The sequence below is a fragment of the Dendrobium catenatum genome, unplaced genomic scaffold, assembly GCF_001605985.2.
Source record: "Dendrobium catenatum unplaced genomic scaffold, ASM160598v2 fragScaff_scaffold_1338, whole genome shotgun sequence".
NCBI classification, from domain to species: domain Eukaryota; kingdom Viridiplantae; phylum Streptophyta; class Magnoliopsida; order Asparagales; family Orchidaceae; genus Dendrobium; species Dendrobium catenatum.
The window spans coordinates 753,493-775,564 of record NW_021319800.1 but is presented as its reverse complement, the minus strand read 5'-3'; the positions used below and the strand labels follow the sequence as shown (position 1 = coordinate 775,564).

Here is a 22,072-nt window from a genome sequence, read left to right as displayed (position 1 = left end):
ATTAGGAGTTCGCACATAATAATTTAACATGATTATCACGATTTCTACTTCGTTTGGTTCTTCCTCTCGTTTTGTAAAAGATAGTTTTAGAAACAAATCAACAATGATTAAGAAAATAGAGTTTTTCAAAAGAAAATCAAATGTCCAAAGCTTTTCGAAATAGTAAAAAAAATAAATTTTTTTATAAAAAGCATTTTTATAGAAGTATCCATCCAAATAGCTACCAAAAAATTATTTCTGTGCAAAGAAGGGAAAAAAATGCCGAAGCAAAGGAGGCCTACTAGACTATGTAAAGCCAAATTTCACAATTTCTTCAACATCCGATGCATGAAAAGCCAAATTTCCAGATTTCTGATGTATCAGCTTAACGGATCTGTCATGGGCGGTCGCCGCGACACACTAGCCTGCTGCTGCCGAGCACAAGTCCCTCGCCGTGGCCGCCGATATCAAGAAGGCAGTTTCCGGTTGCCGTCTTCAAGGGAAACTGGAATATATTAGGTGCAGAGGGTATAAGGCATCGGCCCTCGACCCCAAGAAAAATAAAGGTTTTCGCTCCTCAACACCTCCTCATCATTTCTTGGATTTCCCCCTCTCTAACATCCAAATCTTGAATTTTTTTTTCTTTTTTTTGTTCAATTCCTTTTATTTTTTTCCAATTTAGTTTTGGGAGCAGTCGACATTAAGGTGTTCCTGCTTGATTAATTTGTCTTAGGTCAGCTTTGTGGTCGGGGAGAAAATTCTGAAATAGGGTTATGTTCCAATTTATATTGCGGCATAACAGAAAAGGCGTAGAATTTCACGCATCTCCAACCGTGGCGTCCCTGGCCAGCTCCAGCCTAACCTCAAATTTCTCTCTATTTGGCTGTGGGTGAACAGTGGGACGTCAATATTGGCGTTGCACTGTTCATCTCGGCCATTTTTACCTCTCTACCGAACTTGGATTGGGATTCAGATCGAATGAGAATAGCTTATCTGAGCCAGGAAAGTCAGCCTACGATAGGTCTGTGAAGAGAGTACCGTTACCTCCAAAAGTGTGAAAAATGGAGTTCAATTGGAGATGAATGGCAGCATTTTGTAGCTTCACGGCATTTTGGAGTGAAACATGAGATTTTCGGTTGGAGATGCTCTCTTGCTTTGGCGTTGGAGGGGATGAGATACGGCAATCCATCTTTATACTAACATTGTCTCTTCAGTGCCAGTTCTTTCTGAAGTAAAGAAAAGAAAAAGGATTTCATCCTTTTCAAGGCTAACCAGGGCAGGTAATAGCTTGAGATGCCGGTTGTTTTAACAATTTGCTGTTTGTCCTACATTCAATTGGTATAATTTCTTTCGTGTTATTTTGTTGTGTTTTTACAGTCTTGTATAAAATAAAATTATCATATTTCTATGCCTTAGAGAAGCTGTTCGTGCAAAATAGGGAGTTTTCAAGCACATTTCTATTAATCAAAATTGCTTTTCGAAAAGTTAAGCATGGAAAGGCTACCAAATAAAGCCTATATACTATTTGACATAATTTTATGCTATCCGCTTCCACTTTTTGGAGCAATAGAAGAAGTTTTAGGATGTTTGAAAAAACAATTGTGAGAAAATGTTCAGTTGTCTGAAAGCAGAAGAGTAGTTTGCTTAGAATGAAAAATTAGATGGCTTTTCAGAAAAAGCAATTTTATTGATTTTAGCTTTTTATCTTATAATTAATTAGAATATTTATTTATTCAATAGATTAGGATATGTTATTTATGATTTTATGGCATTCATTCAAGTCATTGAATCAACTCATATTAGTTAGATAGTAGTTGTTTATCAAATAATCATGACTGTTGCAGCAATTTAAATAAATTTTAATATGATTTTAGAAAATGGTCATCTATTCTACTTGACAAATCAGCATAATTCAACATAAGAAAACAATGTCAAATTAAGCTTGGAAGTTGTGCATTCAAGCAAGCAACATATTCATGCTGTCTAGTAGCATATGATGCCACTCATCTGCCTGAGCATCTTCATCTCTGCAACACTTCACTAAATATTATGCTTCTCTTTTAATGGCCAACATTCTGCACCATAAAGCATTACAGGTTTCACCATCATCTTATAGAATTTTCTCTTAAGTTTGTGGGGGACTTTTCTATCAAACAACAAGCCCGTTGCATTCCTCTACTTCAATCCAACTTGAATTCTACAGCATTCGTTCTTGTTGAATGTTGTATAAAATGTTAAACATATTCTTCATAAATCATTTTGAACAATTGCTTTCCTTGTAATCTTGTTTACCAGTTTTTCTTTATAATTCTCCAACACTAACTTTATCAATTTATTTAAAGAGTGTATTTTTTACCCTTTGTTGCACATGTCCAAATGACCTATATCTATTTTCATTCACTTGCATCTTCAATGAATATTATTGATGAGGACATCGTCAGCAATTTCGACATGTGTGCCATCGGAGACACCGGAGATCGACGGCCACGATCAGGAGTTTTATTTATTTTGTCATGTTATGTAGTAATTTGTTTTATTTTAGTTTTTCCATTTTTACCCTTATGGGTATTTGGTCTCTATTGTAGCCCAAGGGGCATTTTAGTCTTTTGTTTCCGTTGTCATTTTGAGGCCTATATATATGGTCATTTCTTATGTATTGAACTAATGAATGATGAATGAAAAGCTATGTTTGTTTCTACTTTTCTAGCATGAGTGCTTGAGAGGGAAGAGAGCTCAAGGGGAGCAATTCGTAAGGCCCACCAATCGTTGGAAGAGTCCGCGATTCGTGATTAGATTTATTTTCTTTATCTTCTCGTTCGTATTCGTATCCATCTCCTTCCCATCTCCACTTGTCGCCGCCCCCCTTGGAAGTCCACCGCCGGCCACATCCCCGGCCCCGGCCAACCACCCTGCCGTCGCACCCCCCCTCACCCGGCCACCCCATCTCCACCTCATACCCAAATTTGAAATTTGAATTTTAAATTTCTACTTTCCCGTGGACAAAGACTTCCGGCATCTTCTTCCTAGTGGTGATCTCAATTCTAGTTGCAAAATCTTCTCTCGCCAAGCCTAGTGTAGTCGAGTGAATAATCCCCAAGGTGAAATTTCTCATTATTAAATTTTGGATTGTTGTTTAATAGCTCTTAGCTTTGCTACTATTTTTGTTTATCTCCGAGGATTAGTTAATTTACATGTACTCCTTCGCCTAAGCGAGTTGAAAACCAAGAATCTTTATTGAATTATCTTGTCTCGACAATAAGCTTTCAAGTGAAATTAAATTGTTTAATCCTTCTTAATTGTCTTAATGAGCTCCTACGCATGTTGGTTTCACATCAATTACTCTAACATTTCTTCTAATATAATCATTCTTTAATATATTCTTTTTATTTTTTTCCTACATCTATCTTAATGTTATTATTTCCATTACATTCAATTTATATATCAATAACCTTTTTACAATTCAATATTCAGATCCATACATTGCCAGTCAAATTGTTGATTTATAAGATATATCTTTAAGCCTTCATAATATTCTCTTATCAATCAAAATGCTTGAGGCATTTGACCATCCAATCATAAATCAAGATGTTAAATTCTTATCCGTCTCATTTCTTTTGTATAATATATCCAATATATCTAAACCTATTACGCTAAAGTATCATCTTATCATTTAATAATATTTTAATGATAATTTTTAAATCTTTCTCACTAAAATTATATATTATATACTCGATCTTTCTTCCACTAATTCTAGAACTTCTATCTTTTAAATTTTTCAACCATTGTTCTATTTCCTCACTAGTTTAAGTGGATGTTTCATCAAGTAGAATTAGATTATTTGCAAAAAAAATACCTATCAAGTCACCTCACTTTGAATATTCTTTGTATCTCTACAAATAATTGAAAAATATATGAACTCATTGTTGATCATTGATGCAAATCTATAGTAACTGAAAACTCTTTATCCATAACAACTAATATTCATTAATAATCCATTATACATATCCTTAGTAATGTCAACATATCACTGGCACATACCTTTCCACATTAAACCTTAATCATTCCTTCTTAAGTTTAATGAAAAACATATCAGGGTCTTTTCTTTGTTCTCTATGCTTCTCCATTAACTTTCGTGACATAAAAAGTATTTCCATAGCAGATGTTTCTAGCATGAAACCAAATTGGTTTCTTCAAAATTGATACAATTTTTCTATGTCGTTGTTCTATTACTTGCTCCTATAACATCATTGTATAACTCATAAAATTGATTCTTATATAGGTTGCATAATCTTGAACATTGGCTTTGTTCTTAAATATTGATGTCAAAATGCATCTTTTACAATCATTTGGCATCTTTTACAATCATTGTATTGTCTCCCATAACTCTCCAAATCTCAACAATATCTCATGAGAAATTTTGGTCAGCTTTTTTTATATTGACACCATTGCCTTCTTTCTTCCTGCATTAAAGCAATTGCTTGACTTAGCCATCAAAGTTTTTCATATAATTGCTCGCATAGAAGCAATTGCTTTACATAGCTATCAAATTAAGTTTTATGCAGTACTTAAGTGTAGGACAAGTCTATGAACTAGGGTTAAGCATGAACTACAAGCATGAGGTGCTGATGAGATTCTTTAGTAAGATGTTGCATGGTTAGGCAGTATTCATTAGTGAAAACTGCTGTTTGAGACAAACAATCTTGGCTTTGGTTTGTAGAAAGAAGATCGAAGATAAAAACGAAAAAGAGAAAATAAAAAACAAGAGACAAAATATTAAAGATACAACCGCGAGCCCGGACACATCCTGCAGCTGACGGGTACTACGTTGCCCTTCTCCAAGGGACTTCACGCCACGAGCCCGGACCCATCCTGCGGCTGGTGGCAACTCCAAATCCCTCCCATAGGGATTTCACTAACGTTCTTCCCAAAGAACACAAGTGCAAAAACACAAATTTTATTAATAATCCATCATCCTAATACAAGAGCAAATGTCTCTATATATAGGCTTTAAAAGAAACTAAAAGACAATTTTGCCCCTTGGGCTTACATAAAACAAATCCCTTAAGTAAGGGTAAAACAGAAAAATGCATAATTAAATAAAAATTACAATTAATAAAATAAGATAAATTGAAGGGATCTCAGCCGTCGATCTTCAGCTCCTCCTCGAATAGGCATGGACGGTTGGATGTCTGCATCATTCAGTGCTTACCATTATAGATGAAAGCGCTTACCATTATAGATGAAAGCACCTGGATCATCAAATTTGCTATATAGCCCAAAGCTTGATTGAGCTATGCGTTCTGAATGTTAAGTTGCCTTGAAATGCTCTATTAGTTCCTTGTGAATCTTCCTTTTACCTTCATTCCACTTATTGCTTGAAAATGTTGAAACATTAGGGAAAGAGAGCATTAAATAAAGTTGTGATGCGAAGTTTTCATGTTGGTATGTTATGCAACATACAAAGGAGGCAACATCAACATTACAGGTAGATAGAATTAATCTTAAAGAATTATGAAGGTTAAGGGTAGAACAAATGTAATGATAACAAAAGTTACGTACAAAGATTTACATAAAGCTAAGTCCAACACCTAATATAGAAATCTTAAATAATATATATATAAACATGCGTGCATGCGTGCGCACACACGTGCACACTCACACAAAAAAAGAGAATTTATAAAGATGATCCTAAATAGTTTTGGATAAGGCTAATAATGATGATGAAATTATATTTCCCACTCTTCACATCCTCTCGGGTAAAAATGGACCTGTATTTCTCTTTTCATGAAAACATCTCTGTTTGGTGTGTTTTTCTTGATTAATTTCCATGCAACATGGGACTACTGTTTCTGCCCTATATCTCAATATCCAAGTAGCAAAGGTGGTTTGTTAAGTGAATCCTATGAGGTTTTTTGCATAACATGGAAAAAGCCTCTAGGCAAGATTTGTTCTGCAATATGCTCACCACAATATCTTGTAATAGATTATTTTGACTACTATTGGCAAGCAGCAATCTGAAAGCACAGCATGCCCTCCTTTAACCATTTATAGCCTCATTTGATGGCCATTGTGCAAAGACACTACCTGTAGTAAATCCTAGTTTAAATGAGAAGTGGGTTTGTTCAAAAGTTATGATGAAATTAAGCTATCTTCGCGAGGCCCGATATCATCTATTTGCGGCCATCTTTATGAATCCTCATTTTTCATTTATCTCCTTAGAGTGTTACATAAGGTGTTAAAATTTTTTTCTTCATGGATCATTTTAAACAATTTCTACCCATATTACCTAGGTATATCATTCCCCTTCCTAAGGCTTCAATACTAATTTTATTTAACCACCTAATAAAAATGCATTTTCTATCTACTGTTGTACATTTACAAATTACCTAGCTCTATTTTCTATTGCCTTATCTTCAATGGATGACACTCACACAATTCCTCTAATATAATTGGTGCATTATTATCTTTCCTAATATTGTCACAAATTCATCTTAAAATTCTCATCCCTATTACCCTTAACTTTTCAGTCAATAATATTTTTACTATCCAACGCTTGAATCATATAACATTCATAGCCTTATTATAATTTTATAAATTGTAGTTTTAAGGCAATGATATCCTCTTATATTGAATACTTTTGAATTACATATTCTTTTTAACAGCACAACCTTAATACTAGAAGTTGTATTATCATATTTATTTTCATCATTCAATATAATAAATACAACGTAACTCTATTGCAACTTTGCATCATTTTATATTTTAATTATATTGATAGAAAATTATTTATGTTGCTCAAGTGAGTTAAGAGCTCAGTACATTTTATTGAGCTTTAATAAGGTGAGCTTATTGAGCTTAAAAGTTTTTTTTTTTTTTTTTTTTTGAACTTTGTTATTCCTATCTTTTCATATATTGTTGAGTATAACGAATTTATTCCTATCTTTTTGATTGTTTTTTAAACATAGTAAATGCTGATGAGCAGACATGGATAGGTCTGGATAGACTTGTGTTGGGAAATTTCTATATGTGGGCACATATATTTCTACATATAAATAAAGTATTATACATTATTAAAATTGATTGTTGAGTATAACGAATTTATTCCTATCTTTTTGATTGTTTTTTAAACATAGTAAATGCTGATGAGCAGACATGGATAGGCCTGGTTAGACTTGTGTGTTGGAAAATTTCTATATGTGGGCACATATATTTCTACATATACATAAAGTATTATACATTAGAAGCTATCTAAATTTGAACCAATTAAATTCATGATCTATTTAAGAATTAAATTATTATTTCCAAGGTTTTGAAAACCGGACCAGACAACGAACCAGTAGAAGGAGAGGTTCACGGTTCGACCGGTCGAACCGGGGTCGAACTAGATGACGTAATAAATAATAATATTATTAAAAAATATAAAATTAATGATACATTTTCCTCTAATACATTCATTCGGATAGTTCTTTGTAAGATTAAAAACATTTATATTTGGTTTCTCTTCTTTGACCATGCTTTAGATGACATCCCGACATGAAAACCTACATGACATTAACTTAGACTTCCAAACTCTAATTGGGTTCAAATAACCAATTCTAAATCACTTCCTGAATTAATTACTGGCAATCTTCATTAAAGAGTCTGTTGGTTCAGTTTATTTCTCAATAGTATATTTCAACCGTTTTTAGTCATTCAACCCTCTTCTTAGTTACTGGAAACTTGAGTATTTCTCAGTTAGTTCATAAAAGCAATCGGCCTAAGCATGCCACAGTTAGAACTTGTCAAATTCTTTCGGCAAGAGCAGCTACTCTAAACTAAACAAATCCAACCGATTAACATAAAAAGGAATTGCTAAAAACCATTTCGAACATATACGAGCTGGGAAGAGCAGGAATGCAGGAGTTGTTCAAAGAAAATAAAATGGAAAGAGGTAGAAGCCAAGATTACTAAGATACCTGGGAAATAGAGATAGCACGAAAGAAGGCGTCGTTCGTCCATCTATCCCCGTTGTTCATCTCTCCCAGGCTCTCAGGCATTCGCCTCTCCCGTCTCGGCTCAGTAGGGCTGTCGAGAAAGAAAGAGGAAAGAGCTGCACGTAAAAGAGGCTTCGCCTCATCATATTCAAACCAAAACCATTTTCAGCCGCTACATGTGCGATCAGCGGCCAAAAATCATGCGCTTTGAAACCAGTCGGTTCTTTCAAACGATCCCAGTCTGGCGATCCGGCGGTTCGGCGGTTCAACCGTTATTTGAACCGTTCTTTGGCCGGTTTGAATACAACCCGACTCTAATGATAGAACCGGACCGGCCGCCTGACCAGTTCCCGGTTCAACAGGTTGAACCGGCCGGTCCAGTCCGATTTTTAAATCCTTGATTATTTGGTTTATGCGGCATCTCAATTGAATTTCTATGGAATTAATTTTTATGTAGAGGTTGAATATTTATTTTATTTTAATGATGGATTGAAATAAAATAAAGACATTTTAAAGTATAGAGAGGTCGTGGTCTCCAGTTTAAACAGTTAAGTTCTCATTTACCTCATTTCCTATCTTGAGTGAAAAAGAAGAGGTCTCTCGCTCTCTTTGAGAACACCGCTTCAAACGTGAAATACCGAAAATCTAGATTCTGATTTCAATGGATTCATGTACGCTTCCGAGTTCCGATAATTCTTCTTGATGACTTTCGGAGACGATGAAATTATTTTTCCAGTCTCCATTAAATCCTACATTGTGTCCTATATTTTCCTTTTAGCATCCTCCCATCTCAGCGTGTAACTACGACTAACTATTTTAAAGAGTAATCTTCTTTAATACCTGAGTTAAATTCTATTTGTCAAATAATCATCTGCCTGAAAAAAGTTCCTCTTTGTTAGTTCCATGAAATTTCATGGCTTATAAATGATCTTTTTTTCTGATCCGGCGCTCAGTTATTTTGGTACTTCTGTTATTCGATTATGAATTTTGTCTCATTATCCTCTTTCGCTAAAGTGAATCAGTTATCTGCCATCTTTCTTTCGTTAAATATCAATCGGCATTCCTGTTACATGCATATAGCTATCAATTTAATGGCTTTTCTCCTTTGTTACAGCTTGGTTAGTACTATTTCATTTATATGAATACCTGGTTCCATTCATCCTTGTTAATTTATTTGTATTTTCCAAGATCGATCCATTCTTGAATATGACAGGCTAGGCTTGTTCATTTATGCTTTGTTTTCAGTAAGCTTTTCAGTAAAATTTTTACGGAAAAGTTGCTTTATAAAGAAATAAGCAGGGATGTCAATATTTGACACGACTCGAAAACCTGACTAGAACCCGATCCGAACCAAAAATTCCGGGTTAGGGTCAACCCGAACCTGAAACGGGACGGGTTCAAGTTCAACAAATCGGCCCGTTTCAAAAAATCGGCTCGGGTTCGAGTTGACCCTGTATCCTGAAATTGATCCGTTTTTTATCTGAAAACTCATTTTGACCCGGAAACCCGAGATTGACTAATTGTTACCTACTTTTGACTCGAAAATCGAAGATTAACTTGCTTTTTTATCAAAAAAACTAGCAATTTTTTGTTCGTCCCGGGTTATTCGGGTCGTGTTGGGTTGACTCGGACACGAAGTAGGTCGGGTTCGAGTCCAAAAAATCGACCCGTTTGCTGAAACGGATCGTGTTCTGGTTGACCCGAATAGTGCCGAGTCAATTTCGGGTTTGACCCAAATCCGACCCGTGACCCGAAATTGACTCCCCTAGCAGTAAGAAAGACGCCCAAACGAAGCCTTAATTTGATCACTTGTATCTAAAATATTCCTTGTTGTAAATGGAATCAACTACTACTATAAGAAATACATATTGAGTACCTTTGTTGCGCAACTTGTTCTTCCTTGTCGAGTGGTCATAAGATATCAATTCTACTCCATATTTTTCAAACGACATTAACTTTTCTTTATGATGATGCAACTTGCATTACATGTCTCAAGGATGTTTCCATAGCTACTTGTTTTTTCTTTGGGCATAAGACTTTAGTTCCAAGGCCACTCTATATATATTTTTTTCTTATTGATGTGACTATTGGCCAATTTGAGCAACTCAAGCAACATATTAGTGCATGTCAAAAATGACCTTAGCAGAGGCCTTGAGTGAATGTTGCTTGGGAAATAGTATGTTCAACTTCCAACATCTCACTGTAAGAATGAGTGATGAAATGTGATGAGAGGGTCACCCACCGTTGTTTAGTTTGGTTGGTGGGCGAGTACGGTTGAGAGCATCCCAACTCATGCTCGATTCACTTTGAGCAGTAGCGCCTCTTAAGTGTGGTCCAATCAAGTGCGGGACAGGAAGTTTCTGGGGTGGATGCCTCTTTTAAGTCAGCCGAGGATTAGTCACACCGCCAAGCGCCCTTTCAGGGGTGGCAACAGGTGGACACCCCGTTCCAAAAAAAAGGTTGAAAATGTCTCATTTGGCCCTTGTATCATTTTTTAGGAAGGCATGAGAATTTTCAACATTGAGCAGCGATAAGTTAAGGTTTTTTTTGGGATGACTTTCCTATTTTTTAAAGCAACTTTTTAATATAAAATTTAAAATTCTTGTATTAAGAAGTTATTTTAAGTAATAAAAAAGTTGTTGCGAAGGAAATCTAAGTAATAAATTATTGCTTAAAGTTAGCAAATAGTTATTATTTTTGGGGGGGATCTGCAAGAACTGTCGTAGTGATGCCTCCACGAAAATCATAGATAGCAAATGATGTTTCACCACTTTATTGACCGTGAGAGGTTAGACCATTGGATTCAAAGGAGTGATAGTGAGCAGGATTGAACTTTTTTGCAAGATTCGGGTTGTGAGATTGAACTTTCCTCTAAAAGAGTTGAGCACAATCATCTCTTGAATTTTGGGCAAATTATTAGGGCTGGTCACCGGACCTATTTCTAAGTCCGGACATCCACTAAAATTTTACCACGTGGACTGCGCTTTGACTCAAAAAAGCACAGTCAAAAGCGCAGGTAAAGCACAGTTAAAGCGTAATCAAAGCACACTTAAAGCGCAGTACACGTGGCAAGTTTTTATTGGATGTCCGGACCTATTTCTAGGTCAGGTGACTGGACATAATAATTTGCCTAAATTTTGAGGGTGGTCATGCATTGACAATTTGAATTGAGAAAGCATTCGTGGGCTGAGCTTTCCATTTTGTAGATGGTCAAAGAAAAGCAGTCTTTGTAATGCTTTTTTACAGGAAATGAGATTGGCCATCCTTTAAAGTTGCCTAAAAATCAACTCGCAATGTAAGCCGACATCATCATCTAAGCGAGATAGTATATATTGTATTTTTGGAAAAATTATTACTCGTAGAAATCGGATACAGAGAACTGTTCGGTTTTGTCTCTGTTAACAGTAAAAGCACAGTTACTGTTCAGCACTGCGCTTTTACTGTTCACAGAAACAAAACCGAACGATTCTCTATGTTCAGCCTCTGCTCGTAATAATCTCTCTTGTTTTTGTAGAGGATGTTGTGCGGTATCTAAAAAGAATCCTATTTAACTTTTGGCCTTTTCTTTATAAGTGACGATTAAGGTTATGTCACATAATGAGCTATACAAGAGAGTCATAGAATTTCCGATGATCTTGTTAGGAGAGTAGATGTATTAGAATTAACCTATGTTATAAAAGATAGAGGTGACCTAAAACGACTTGGTTAGTAGTATTAAAAATGATTTGTTTATTATATTTAAATGATATTTTGACTTTTAATAAAATATAATTGATAAAAAATATTTATATTTCTGATCTCATATAGTGAGATAAATATTTGTTGCTGTAGTAGTATTCAGTTACGATAAAGCACGATATTGTTTACAGTCGACTCAAATAAGCAGAATTATTTGAACTGAGTCAAACTCTCTTTTTTTCTTTTCTTTCTGAAAATTCTATCTAACAAATCCTCATCTCCTATGACTACTCATAATAAAAAAAAATATATTTATTTTTGTATATAAATTTTATTTAATATTTCTCTTTAATATAATCACTGCATAAGTAATTATATTTACTTAAGCAATATAAATAAATACATATTTCTATTCACAATCCTCTTCGAATAATGAACTTATGTGAATAGGATTCATGCATGGAAGGCAGATGTTGCAGTTAACCCCACAACAATTAGTTTATTACAAAACTCCACTTGAATTATCACATAAAGTGATTTTCTCATCTGTTCACGGCTTCCACAGCTGCCTACTATTTATTGAATAATTTGTACAACCGTCACATAAAAAAGTCTATGTAATGTGACTTTATTACTTTATTTTTATTTTTTTGTTTTAGTCTCTCTACCTGCAGCTATTGACTTATTGTTAGCATACTGCCCTCATGACTCTTGCTGCTCATTGAAGAAATTTTGTGTGACATAGGATCTTATATTGAATGGTGATATAGTGGAGGGGCATATAATGCAATAATTGAGTATATTTTAGTTGGTGTGACTAAGCTTGAGTTTTGTTGTTAGTAATATAAGAAGGGATGTGCTAAATTAATGATAGTTAATGTTAATTAGTTTATAGGTCAAAGAGATTATATTTGATTAAAGGGAGATTTGCATACATTGCACTCAATGATCACCCAATTGTATATTTAACATCAAATTGTTATTATTTAGAAGATATAAAACTTGAACTTATATTACTGTATGAACCTCTTGATGATGAAGGAGAGAGAGACTTTGATGGGACTAGAAAGTCAAGATGGGATAGTGTCATGGCATGTCGAGATGAGGAAGTCGTAACTGGAAATGGCATCGATGAGATAAGTGTAGAAACGTAATCTTTGAATCTTTACAGGAACAAGAAAACAAGTGAGAAAGGGAAAGTAAACAGAGAGATATTATTCATTTTCATATTTGCTTCATATGATACATGTGTATTTATAGATTGTACTTGATACATAAAAGGCTATATGCTGTATAAGCTACAGATTACAATTTAAGTAAATTAAGTATTCTTGTGTTGCTGCTCTAATAATAAGAAGGCTGTGGCAGGATCATATGGGAAGTGTCATGAAGGGGAGAAATTATTCTGTGCGGAGATCTGACATAGAACATCGTCCGGAGACCAACCAGAATGTGTCACGTTAGCTGTACTGAGCTGCGGTATTGAGCGATGGGGTGACGTGACGCATTCTGGTATGTCTCTTGATGGCGTTAGGTGTCCGCGCAGAATAATTTTTCCATGAAGGGGCGATACTTGGGTAAGGGGATTTATGAGATATGTGAATGCTGTGGTACAGGGCAACAAGATTAGTGACAGTGATGGAATGGCAATGGGGAGGGTGATGAGGGTGTTATTTTTTATGTTTTTTTGAAAATTTTGATGTTATATGAGCAAATAATGAAGTTTAGGCATGTTGAGTGATATGTATATATAATATCTTAGAGAATCATATATTTGAATAAAAAATTTGATGTACCACAAAGAGGATATGGAGGAAGATGAAAGGTCTCTTGCACATCTATTTATAATACTAATTACTCACAGCTCATGATATAATTTTAAATTCTATATATATAGAAAGTCTTTTTATTGCTCTAAAAAAATAAAATTTACTTTGATGCGAAATTTGAAATGAATATATACTGCAATAATATCCTTCTGTTGAAAAATTTGAGCAGCAACAAACCATACATACTCTATATAGTTTCTTATAGAATTAGTAAAATCTGTTAATTAATAATCTACTAATTACATTTTGTATCAAAAGATAGACTATTAAACAAAGCAACGCATGATTAGGGTCCACTTGGTTGCTTCTAAGTGAGAGTATGGAAATTTTATAACTTTGAAAATGAATATTGAGGATTTTTTTTTTATATATAGTTTGGAGAAAGTGAAATTATCTTATAATTATGATAAAATTTTTCTTATAAATATTTTTATAGTAAGACTCTTAAAGAAAAAATCAACAATGTTTATGATGAATAATTAACGATCAATTTTAAAAGATTATATGATGATTTAAATAGTCATCAAATATTAAGTAAAAGTTAATAATGTATATTTAAGGTTTGTTTAGGATAGTTTTCTGGTTGTTTTGTTATTTAGATAATTTTTTTGTTATTGTTTATTTGTTGCCTTTCAGATTTTTTTTTTGTGGAGGGGAAGTTGTTTTTTGCAATCAAATTTGTTAATGTGTGTGATAGTTTTAATAAAGTAATTGTTTGATTTTTTTTTAAATAAATGATTTTTTTTTTAAATATTGTGAGCACTATATGTATTTTTATTTTTTTGAAAAGCCAATCAACAATTTTTCTACAGATGACACACATTAGTAGATATGGTTATAAAAATAGTTTTTTATCATAATAATTTATTAAAAATAACGAGTAAATAGTGAGAAAATATTACTAAACAAAAATACGATTGTAATCTAAAAAATAAAGCAATCAGAACGTTGCCCCTAATCGATCATTAGTGATACCCGCAAAAACAAAACAAAAAAAAATTATTAATGACATTCTTTTCGACATTAAAATCATATGTTTTTCAAAGTTACCCCTTAATTAAAACTAAAAAGATCTCTTAACAATGACTAAATAAATGTACACGAATTTCAATGAATTTTGTTTCATTTTTCTCTCTCAATTTTAAAACCAGTGGCATAACTAGAATCCTCTTCTTCCATTCTCTATCATATTTCATAATTCATAATTTCCACCATAGAAGAAGCCTAATGGCTCCATAGTTTCAAATATTAACACTCCGTTTGGGACGATTTTTTTACTGCTTCTCAAAGCAACTTTCTAGTTAATTTTTTACTAAAAAGTCGCTTTAAGAAGCAGTAAGAAAGTCATCTGAAACGAAGCCTAAGATTCCATATACAGCTTGTAAATAATTTTTTAAAATTTAATAGATAAGATCCTAATGAAGCAAGGTAAGCATTTTCAGATATTAAAATTTATTGATTATAATGGAAGAGATAGTTGGCCGGATTAACCGTCCAAAGACACATCTCCCATGTGATACCATCCACGTTATCTCATTCCCACTTCACTCCTATAGACGTGCACTTGATCATGACACTTATTAGAGCCTCATAATCAAGCCATCAACCATGCCTAATCATATTTAAATCCCCTCTTAATTATCTCTTAATTATTTATTTTTAGTGTTGTAATCTGCCCAAGTGACTTCCTCTCCAAGTGTTTCCCTCATATGGAATGACAATTTATAGGAAGAAAGATTAGGTCATTAATCAGAATAATTAGTGAAATTATTAGAGTTATTTTGATATTAGCACATAAATGATTAGATTTATTAATAGTTTTATTTAGTAAAATTTGATATATATAATGGACAGAATATTTGACCAATTTATTTTTTGATGATATCATTATGGTCTAAATGGTTTAGAAGAGACTATGTGATTGTGACTTTCTACTAAACAAAGGGAATAGGGATTTACATTCATGAATATCATAATTGAAATAATTTGAATTTGGAATTCTTTGAAATCTAGAAGTCTGTGATTTTCAATTCATTCAAAGAGGTAGCATGCAAAAAATTTATTCTCATATTTAGAGTTAATTTTAACTTAAAAATGTAAGGTAGGAATCAAGAAATGCTTGATATGACCCCCCAAAAAAATTAATTCTAGAAAATAAAAAAGAATTGTCTTTTAATTTGAATGTTGAGGATTATTATTGAGGAATATTCATCTCATTATACGAAATACAGCTGTGTGTTTATTGAAATGAAAGTTTCATTTGGGATGGTTTTCTTACTACTTCCAAAAATATTTTTTTAAATATTTTTTTACAATTTTTTTTTTTTATTTTTGTATGAAAAAAGTCATCTGAATCAAATCCTAAGGCTTCGTTTGGGGCATATTCTTTGATGCTTTCTAAAACGACTTTCTAGACATTTTTGATGTGAGACCTGATCGAAAAACCTTCGCGAACACCTGCAACCGAAGACCCTGTTTCCAAAGGATTAAGCAATGGAACAGTAACGATAGCTTAATTTCATTAAGTGGTAAAAACTATTGTGCCTCCTCTCTCGACAAGGCATATAACAGGAGAAAATTAACAATGGCAATATTGAAAATAACTAAGTATTAAGCAAAAACTAATGATGAAGTCATTAGGAGCAGTAGTGGAGAATAGAAAGTCCTACATAGTAGTGGCCACGGTGGCAGGCCGTTGCCTCAGCGATCCGGTATTCCCCCATGAGCCGCTTATTAACTGGAACCTGGAACCACATCAAGTACCTCCCGCTATAGATCACATCGGACACCTTGACTAAGGTGAATTTGCTACAGCGTTATTTCGATGACATCTTGATCTACAACTCGTCCTTTGAAGATCATATCGGACGCCTTACTAAGGTGTTACAGGCACTTAGAGAACACCATCTTTATTTGAATTCATCTAAGTGTGAATTTGCTACAGCGCAAGTTTATTTCTTGGGCTTTATTGTTTCGGCTGATGGAGTCGCAACCGATCCCCGCAAGATCTCGGCCATCCGCGACTGGCCAATCCCTCGCACATTGTTCGACGTCCGCAGTTTTCATGGACTTGCTAATTTTTACAGACGTTTCATTCGGGGATTCAGTATCATAATGGCGCCAATCACGGACTGCTTGAAAGCCAAACAACTACGTTGGAATGAATCTTGTCAGCGCAGTTGGGACACCATAAAGGAAGCCTTAAGCTCCGCACCTGTTCTAGCACTTCCGAACTTTGACCTTCCGTTCCAAGTAGACACCGACGCATCCACAGTCGGAATTGGCGCGGTGTTATCTCAGTCCGACCGTCCCATAGAGTTTTTCAGTGAAAAATTAAGCACTGCGAGGCAAAAATGGACAGTGTACGAGCAAGAGCTCTATGCTGTCGTTCGTGCGTTGAAACATTGGGAGCACTATCTACTACACTAGGACTTCATTCTGAGTAGTGATCATAAGGCGTTACAGTTCCTTAACAGTCAGAAAACCATCAATCGTATGCACACGAGATGGATCCTTTTTTTGCAGAAGTTCACTTTCGTGCTGAAGCATAAATTTGGAAACCAGAACCGGGTTGCGGATGCTCTCAGTCGGCGCACCGCACGGTCCGCACTTATCACTCAGCTCTAGACTGAGTTAACCGGCCTTGAATGTCTCCAAGAGCTCTATCTTGAAGATCCAGATTTCGCTCTTCCTTGGCAACAATGTGTGGCATCACAACCAGTTGCAAATTACTCTATCCGCCACGGGTACCTCTTCAAAGGGAACGCACTATGTATTCCTGAATCATCCTACAGGCAACAACTCATTAAAGAGGCTCACGCAGGCGGATTGGCTGCTCACCTGGGTCACGAGAAAACGATTCAACAGCTCAAGGCTAGATTTTTCTGGCCTAAACTTCATCGAGACGTCTCCCGTTTCGTTGAGCGCTGCGCTGTTTGTCAGGAATTTAAAGGCAACAAGCAGAATGCCGGACTGTACACGCCTCTGTCGGTCCCTGATTCTATATGGGAGGACATCAGTATCGACTTCGTATTGGGCTTGCCACGAACGCAGCGGGGAGCTGATTCCATAATGGTCATTGTTGACCGTTTTTCAAAGATGGCACACTTCGTCGCATGTCGTAAGTCCCTTGATGCCGTCAACATCGCTTGGTTGTTCTTCAATGAAATTGTGCGCCTACATGGACTCCCACGGAGTATAACTTCCGATCGGGATGTCAAATTTGTTAGCCATTTTTGGCGCGAATTGTGGAAGCGACTTCACACCTCCTTGAACCTTAGCTCTGCTTATCACCCCCAGTCTGATGGACAGACGGAGGTCGTTAATAGGACACTTGGCAATATGCTGCGTTGCCTCGTACAGCACCAGCCGAAACAGTGGGAAAATGCATTAAGCCAGGCGGAGTTTGCTTATAACTCTATGCCTAACCGGTCAACTGGACAATGTCCTTTTGCTATCGTCTATACTAAGGTTCTGAATCACTTATTCGATATAGCTATTCTTCCCAAATGTGCTAACAAGTCCGCTGCAGCCTTGACGGATCAATGCCAATCCGATGAAGTCCGTATGAAGCTCATCACGTCCAATTCCACCTACAAGAAAGCCGCTGATCTTCACCGTCGTCATGTTTCTTTTGAACCTGGCGATCTAGTTCTCATACGACTTCGCAAAGACCGTTTTCCCACCGGAGCAAATTCAAAATTGAGTCCTTGCAAATTTGGTCCCGTGCCTATTCTCAAACGTATTAACGACAATGCTTATGTCGTCGATCTACCAGACACCATGCATACTTCAAAGACCTTTAATGTCTCGGATCTCTTTCCTTATCACCCTCCCGATGATGCAGGCAGTTCAAGTATTCAGGTGGAACCTAAAATTTCTATAGCGGGAGGTACCTGATGTGGTTCCAGGTTCCAGTTAATAAGCGGCTCATGAGGGAATACCGGATCGCTGAGGCAACGACCTGCCACCGTGGCCACTTTTGCTGTCTAGACGCTTGCCACCGTGGCCACTACTCTGGAGGACTTTCTATTCTCCACTACTGCTCCTAACGACTTCATCATTAGTTTTTGCTTAATACTTAGTTATTTTCAATATTGCCATTGTTAATTTTCTCCTGTTATATGCCTTGTCGAGAGAGGAGGCACAGTAGTTTTTACCACTTAATGAAATTAAGCTATCATTACTGTTCCATTGCTTAATCCTTTGGAAACAGGGTCTTTGGTTGCAGGTGTTCGCGAAGGTTTTCCGATCAGGTCTCACATCAATTTTTATACTAAAAAACAGTTCTATACAGTAGCAAAAAAGCTGCCTCAAACAAAACCTAAATAAAATTAGAAATATTCAAATTGCTTCCTTACTAATTCTTGAGAAATTTTTATGATACAAATTTACTTTATTACAAACATATCTATTAGTAGGTGATAGCTACAAGAAAGATACTATTTAAATTTTTTAAAAATGTATTTTTTATAACATTTATAATAATTAAAAAATTTTAAAAAAGCTATTGAAAAAGAAACTTTGATGAGAGAGAGAATTTTTTTCAAATTATAAGTGGAATGAAAGAGAGAGAGAGAGGAGGAGGAGGAAGAGGATTAAGTTAGGAGACAGTGTAGTAATAAGAGTTCGGCCTTAGAGATATGAATGAAAATGAAAGAGTTAGTAGTGGGTGACTGTTAGATGGGCAGTTGCTCATAGCCTCCCTTTTTATTCTCTTTGGCATTTAATGTAATGAGATACAGTTGTCTTATAAACCAAACAAACTCATGAGAAGAGCAACCTAATCCACTCCCTTTTTCTTGGCGGTGGAGAAACCAAATCAAACCAAACCAAACGGAGGCTCTGCACAACTTTTGCTCAGATCAACAAAATAAAAAGCTTCTCCATCACTCCCTTTTCGTGAACGCATTGCCATTTAAAAATGAAAAAAATGACTTTTTTTTTTAAAGAATCAAATGAATTTTTCTTACAATAAACGGAAATCTCGATACATAAATATTATTCATTAATTCACAGTATCTTATGTAAGTAAACTTTATAAATATGTATTCAATACTCGAGAAGTTGCGATCGACTAGCGCCGTCGTCGTCGTCGTCGGCGGCGAAGGGGTCGTCGTCGGCCGGAGCGGGAAGGTTGAGATCAAGCAACAAAACTTTATTTTCCGTCCTGTTAGTCTCCAATTTGTTCTCTAGAAGAAGAGCCGGACGATGCCTTCTCATATGGCCGCCGAGCGCTTGGCCGGAGGAAAACTCAGCCCCGCACACCGAGCACTGATGTGTTCTCTTTTTCCCGCCGGCGCTTGAAGAAGAATTAGCTATTGGTTTTGCCATGGTGCCTAGGAGCTCGGTCTCGAAAGGTGTTAGCTTTGGCTTCTTGTGACTGGCCCGATGGCCGCCGAGGGCTTGGAAGGAAGAAAAGCATTTGTCGCAGGTCTTGCATTTGTAGACTATCGCTACGCCGGCCGGCCCGGTAGGCTTCAACAGGGGCGCTGCGGCTTCGTTGAATGGAACGGGGGGACCTTGTGCGAGGAGCATGAGGCAATCGGCCATGTCATGGTCCTCCTCAGTGGTATTCGAAGAAGCCGACGAGGCGGCTGTGGCGGTGGCGGCGGTGGACGGAGGAGGAGCGAAAGCACGGTATCGCTTGGTGCGTTTGCGCTTGAAGATGACAGGGGAAGGGGAAGGGGAAGGGGAAGAGGATTCGCCGATGCTGCTGGAGCTGATGGAGTGAACCATGGCGAGAGAGTGAGAAATTATGAGGGGAAGAAGTTGGAGGAATGGAATATTATGGTATGGCAACGGTAATAAGTAGGAAGGTGGAGGAGGAAAGGCGGTGTTTTTGTTATGGAAGGGAGAATTAGGTGGGAGGAGGAGTGGTGTGGAGTGAAGAGAGGGCGGAGTGGAAGGAACGATCGCAAGAGGACAGAGTGGAGGAATAACTGAAAATCGGCTATATATGGAAAAGAGTGCAGTTTTGACACTTAAGCGGAAGGTTTGGTTAAGGCGAGGATGGCTCTGGCCGGAGTACAGCACAAGTGGCAGCGGAGCACTATACCAGCCTAACAGAGTTGGGCTTTTTCCTTAGCCACTAGTGGAGCATTAAAAACGGAGGACAGAGAGGCATAATTTTCTAAAATAATTTTCTTTTTTTTTCTCTTATCACTAATTGCCCTTTTTTATGGGAGAATTATATTTAAATATTTTAAATTTTATTTTTCAAACTATTAAATTTATATATTTTTGTGTCCTATGCTTATTGGAAATTTGATAAAAAAATATGATTTGAAATTTTATTATGAATTTTAATATTTGAGAGATAATGGTATTGGTTTTGTAAATAGAAAAAAAAAGGTGTTATGTATTTAATTATTTTTTTAATAAAATTTGCAATTGATTAATAATAGAAGGGTTTAATATAATATTTATGAAATAATAATAATTTTGATATATAACAAATTTGATATAATGATGTATAATATATATAATTACAAATTTGATAAGGGTGGTAGTTTTGTAAATAGAAAAAATATTAGGTGTTATGTATTTAATTGCTCGTTTTTTACTATAAATTGTCTTCGATTAATAATAGTAATATTTAATATGATATTTATGAAATAATAATAGACATTTGAGAAGGAACGAGTATTGCAAATAAAGGGATGTTGGGCTTCGAGATGATGTAATCCTTAGTTTTGAGTTGTAATATCACATTTAAAACAACTATTAATAATGCAAAATAATTCTTATAATAATTCATGTAATCAATAAAATATCTTTATATTAACTATTTAATTAATAATATTATAAAATAAGATTAATTGCATCACATGAATCAAAGAGGTAGATGATAATTCCATTTCTAGGTGATATCTTCATGCTAGAATGGATTAGTTTTGCCTTGAAGTACTATATATTATGATGAGTTAAACTTGCTTTGGGTTGAAGTATTATTTAAGTTTGATGTTCGATTTGATCAAACTCTATAGACGTGCAACTCGCGACCGAATTTGAATTTTGTGCTAATCACTATAAGTAATTATTATTTATTTTGGTATAAGCGTGCTCTTCCTTTTTAAGAGAATAAATTCATGTTATTTGTAATAGGATTTTAATAACAGATTATACTGTCAATCTTGTTATTGAAAAATCTTCTCTTTTAGGCATATGCTCATAATGAACTAGTTAGTTTGATAAATAGGTCATTCTTGGTGTATTGTTGCATAAAATCCCATGCATTAAATTTTTTAATGTTCATTGGATGTAATAAATATCAATTTTATAAGTCATTCTATGATATGAAATAATAATCATCATATTGAAAATATAACACATGTTGAAAAGCATTAATGAAAAATTGAAAATTATTCACATTTGTGCAATGGTATATACGTCAGTAGAAGTCTATTAGATTTTGGTTGGTCAAGCCGACTGACCCCAAAGTGATAACTCTATAGGAAATCACTAGATTTTCTGGGTTTGTATTTATCTTCTCGGTGATAGGCATTTGATAAACCAACTATAGTTGTCTGCATATAACTTAAAAGTTTTAACATCCTATGTCTAGATATGCCAATATTCCATCTCATTACTCCTATTTATTTCAATATTCCT

At 35.3% G+C, this 22,072-nt stretch overlaps 1 protein-coding gene and 1 long non-coding RNA gene across 2 annotated transcripts; one reads left to right on the top strand and one right to left on the bottom strand.

Annotated features, from left to right (window-relative positions):
* Positions 1–234: 234 nt before the first annotated feature.
* Positions 235–2,677, top strand: LOC114580829. Its single transcript, XR_003702419.1, has 2 exons — positions 235–545; positions 713–2,677. It is a non-coding gene; the product is annotated as an uncharacterized LOC114580829 (long non-coding RNA).
* A 16,725-nt stretch (positions 2,678–19,402) lies between these two features.
* Positions 19,403–20,587, bottom strand: LOC110115084 (zinc finger protein ZAT5-like). The gene has a single exon (XM_020848213.2). The coding sequence runs from the start codon at positions 20,195–20,197 to the stop codon at positions 19,511–19,513; it is 687 nt and encodes a 228-aa protein (XP_020703872.1). The 5' UTR covers positions 20,198–20,587; the 3' UTR covers positions 19,403–19,510.
* Positions 20,588–22,072: the final 1,485 nt, after the last annotated feature.

Coding starts and splice junctions, on each gene's coding strand:
- LOC110115084 (XM_020848213.2), bottom strand. CDS start 20,197: ATGGTTCACTCCATCAGCTCCAGCAGCATCGGCGAATCCTCTTCCCCT.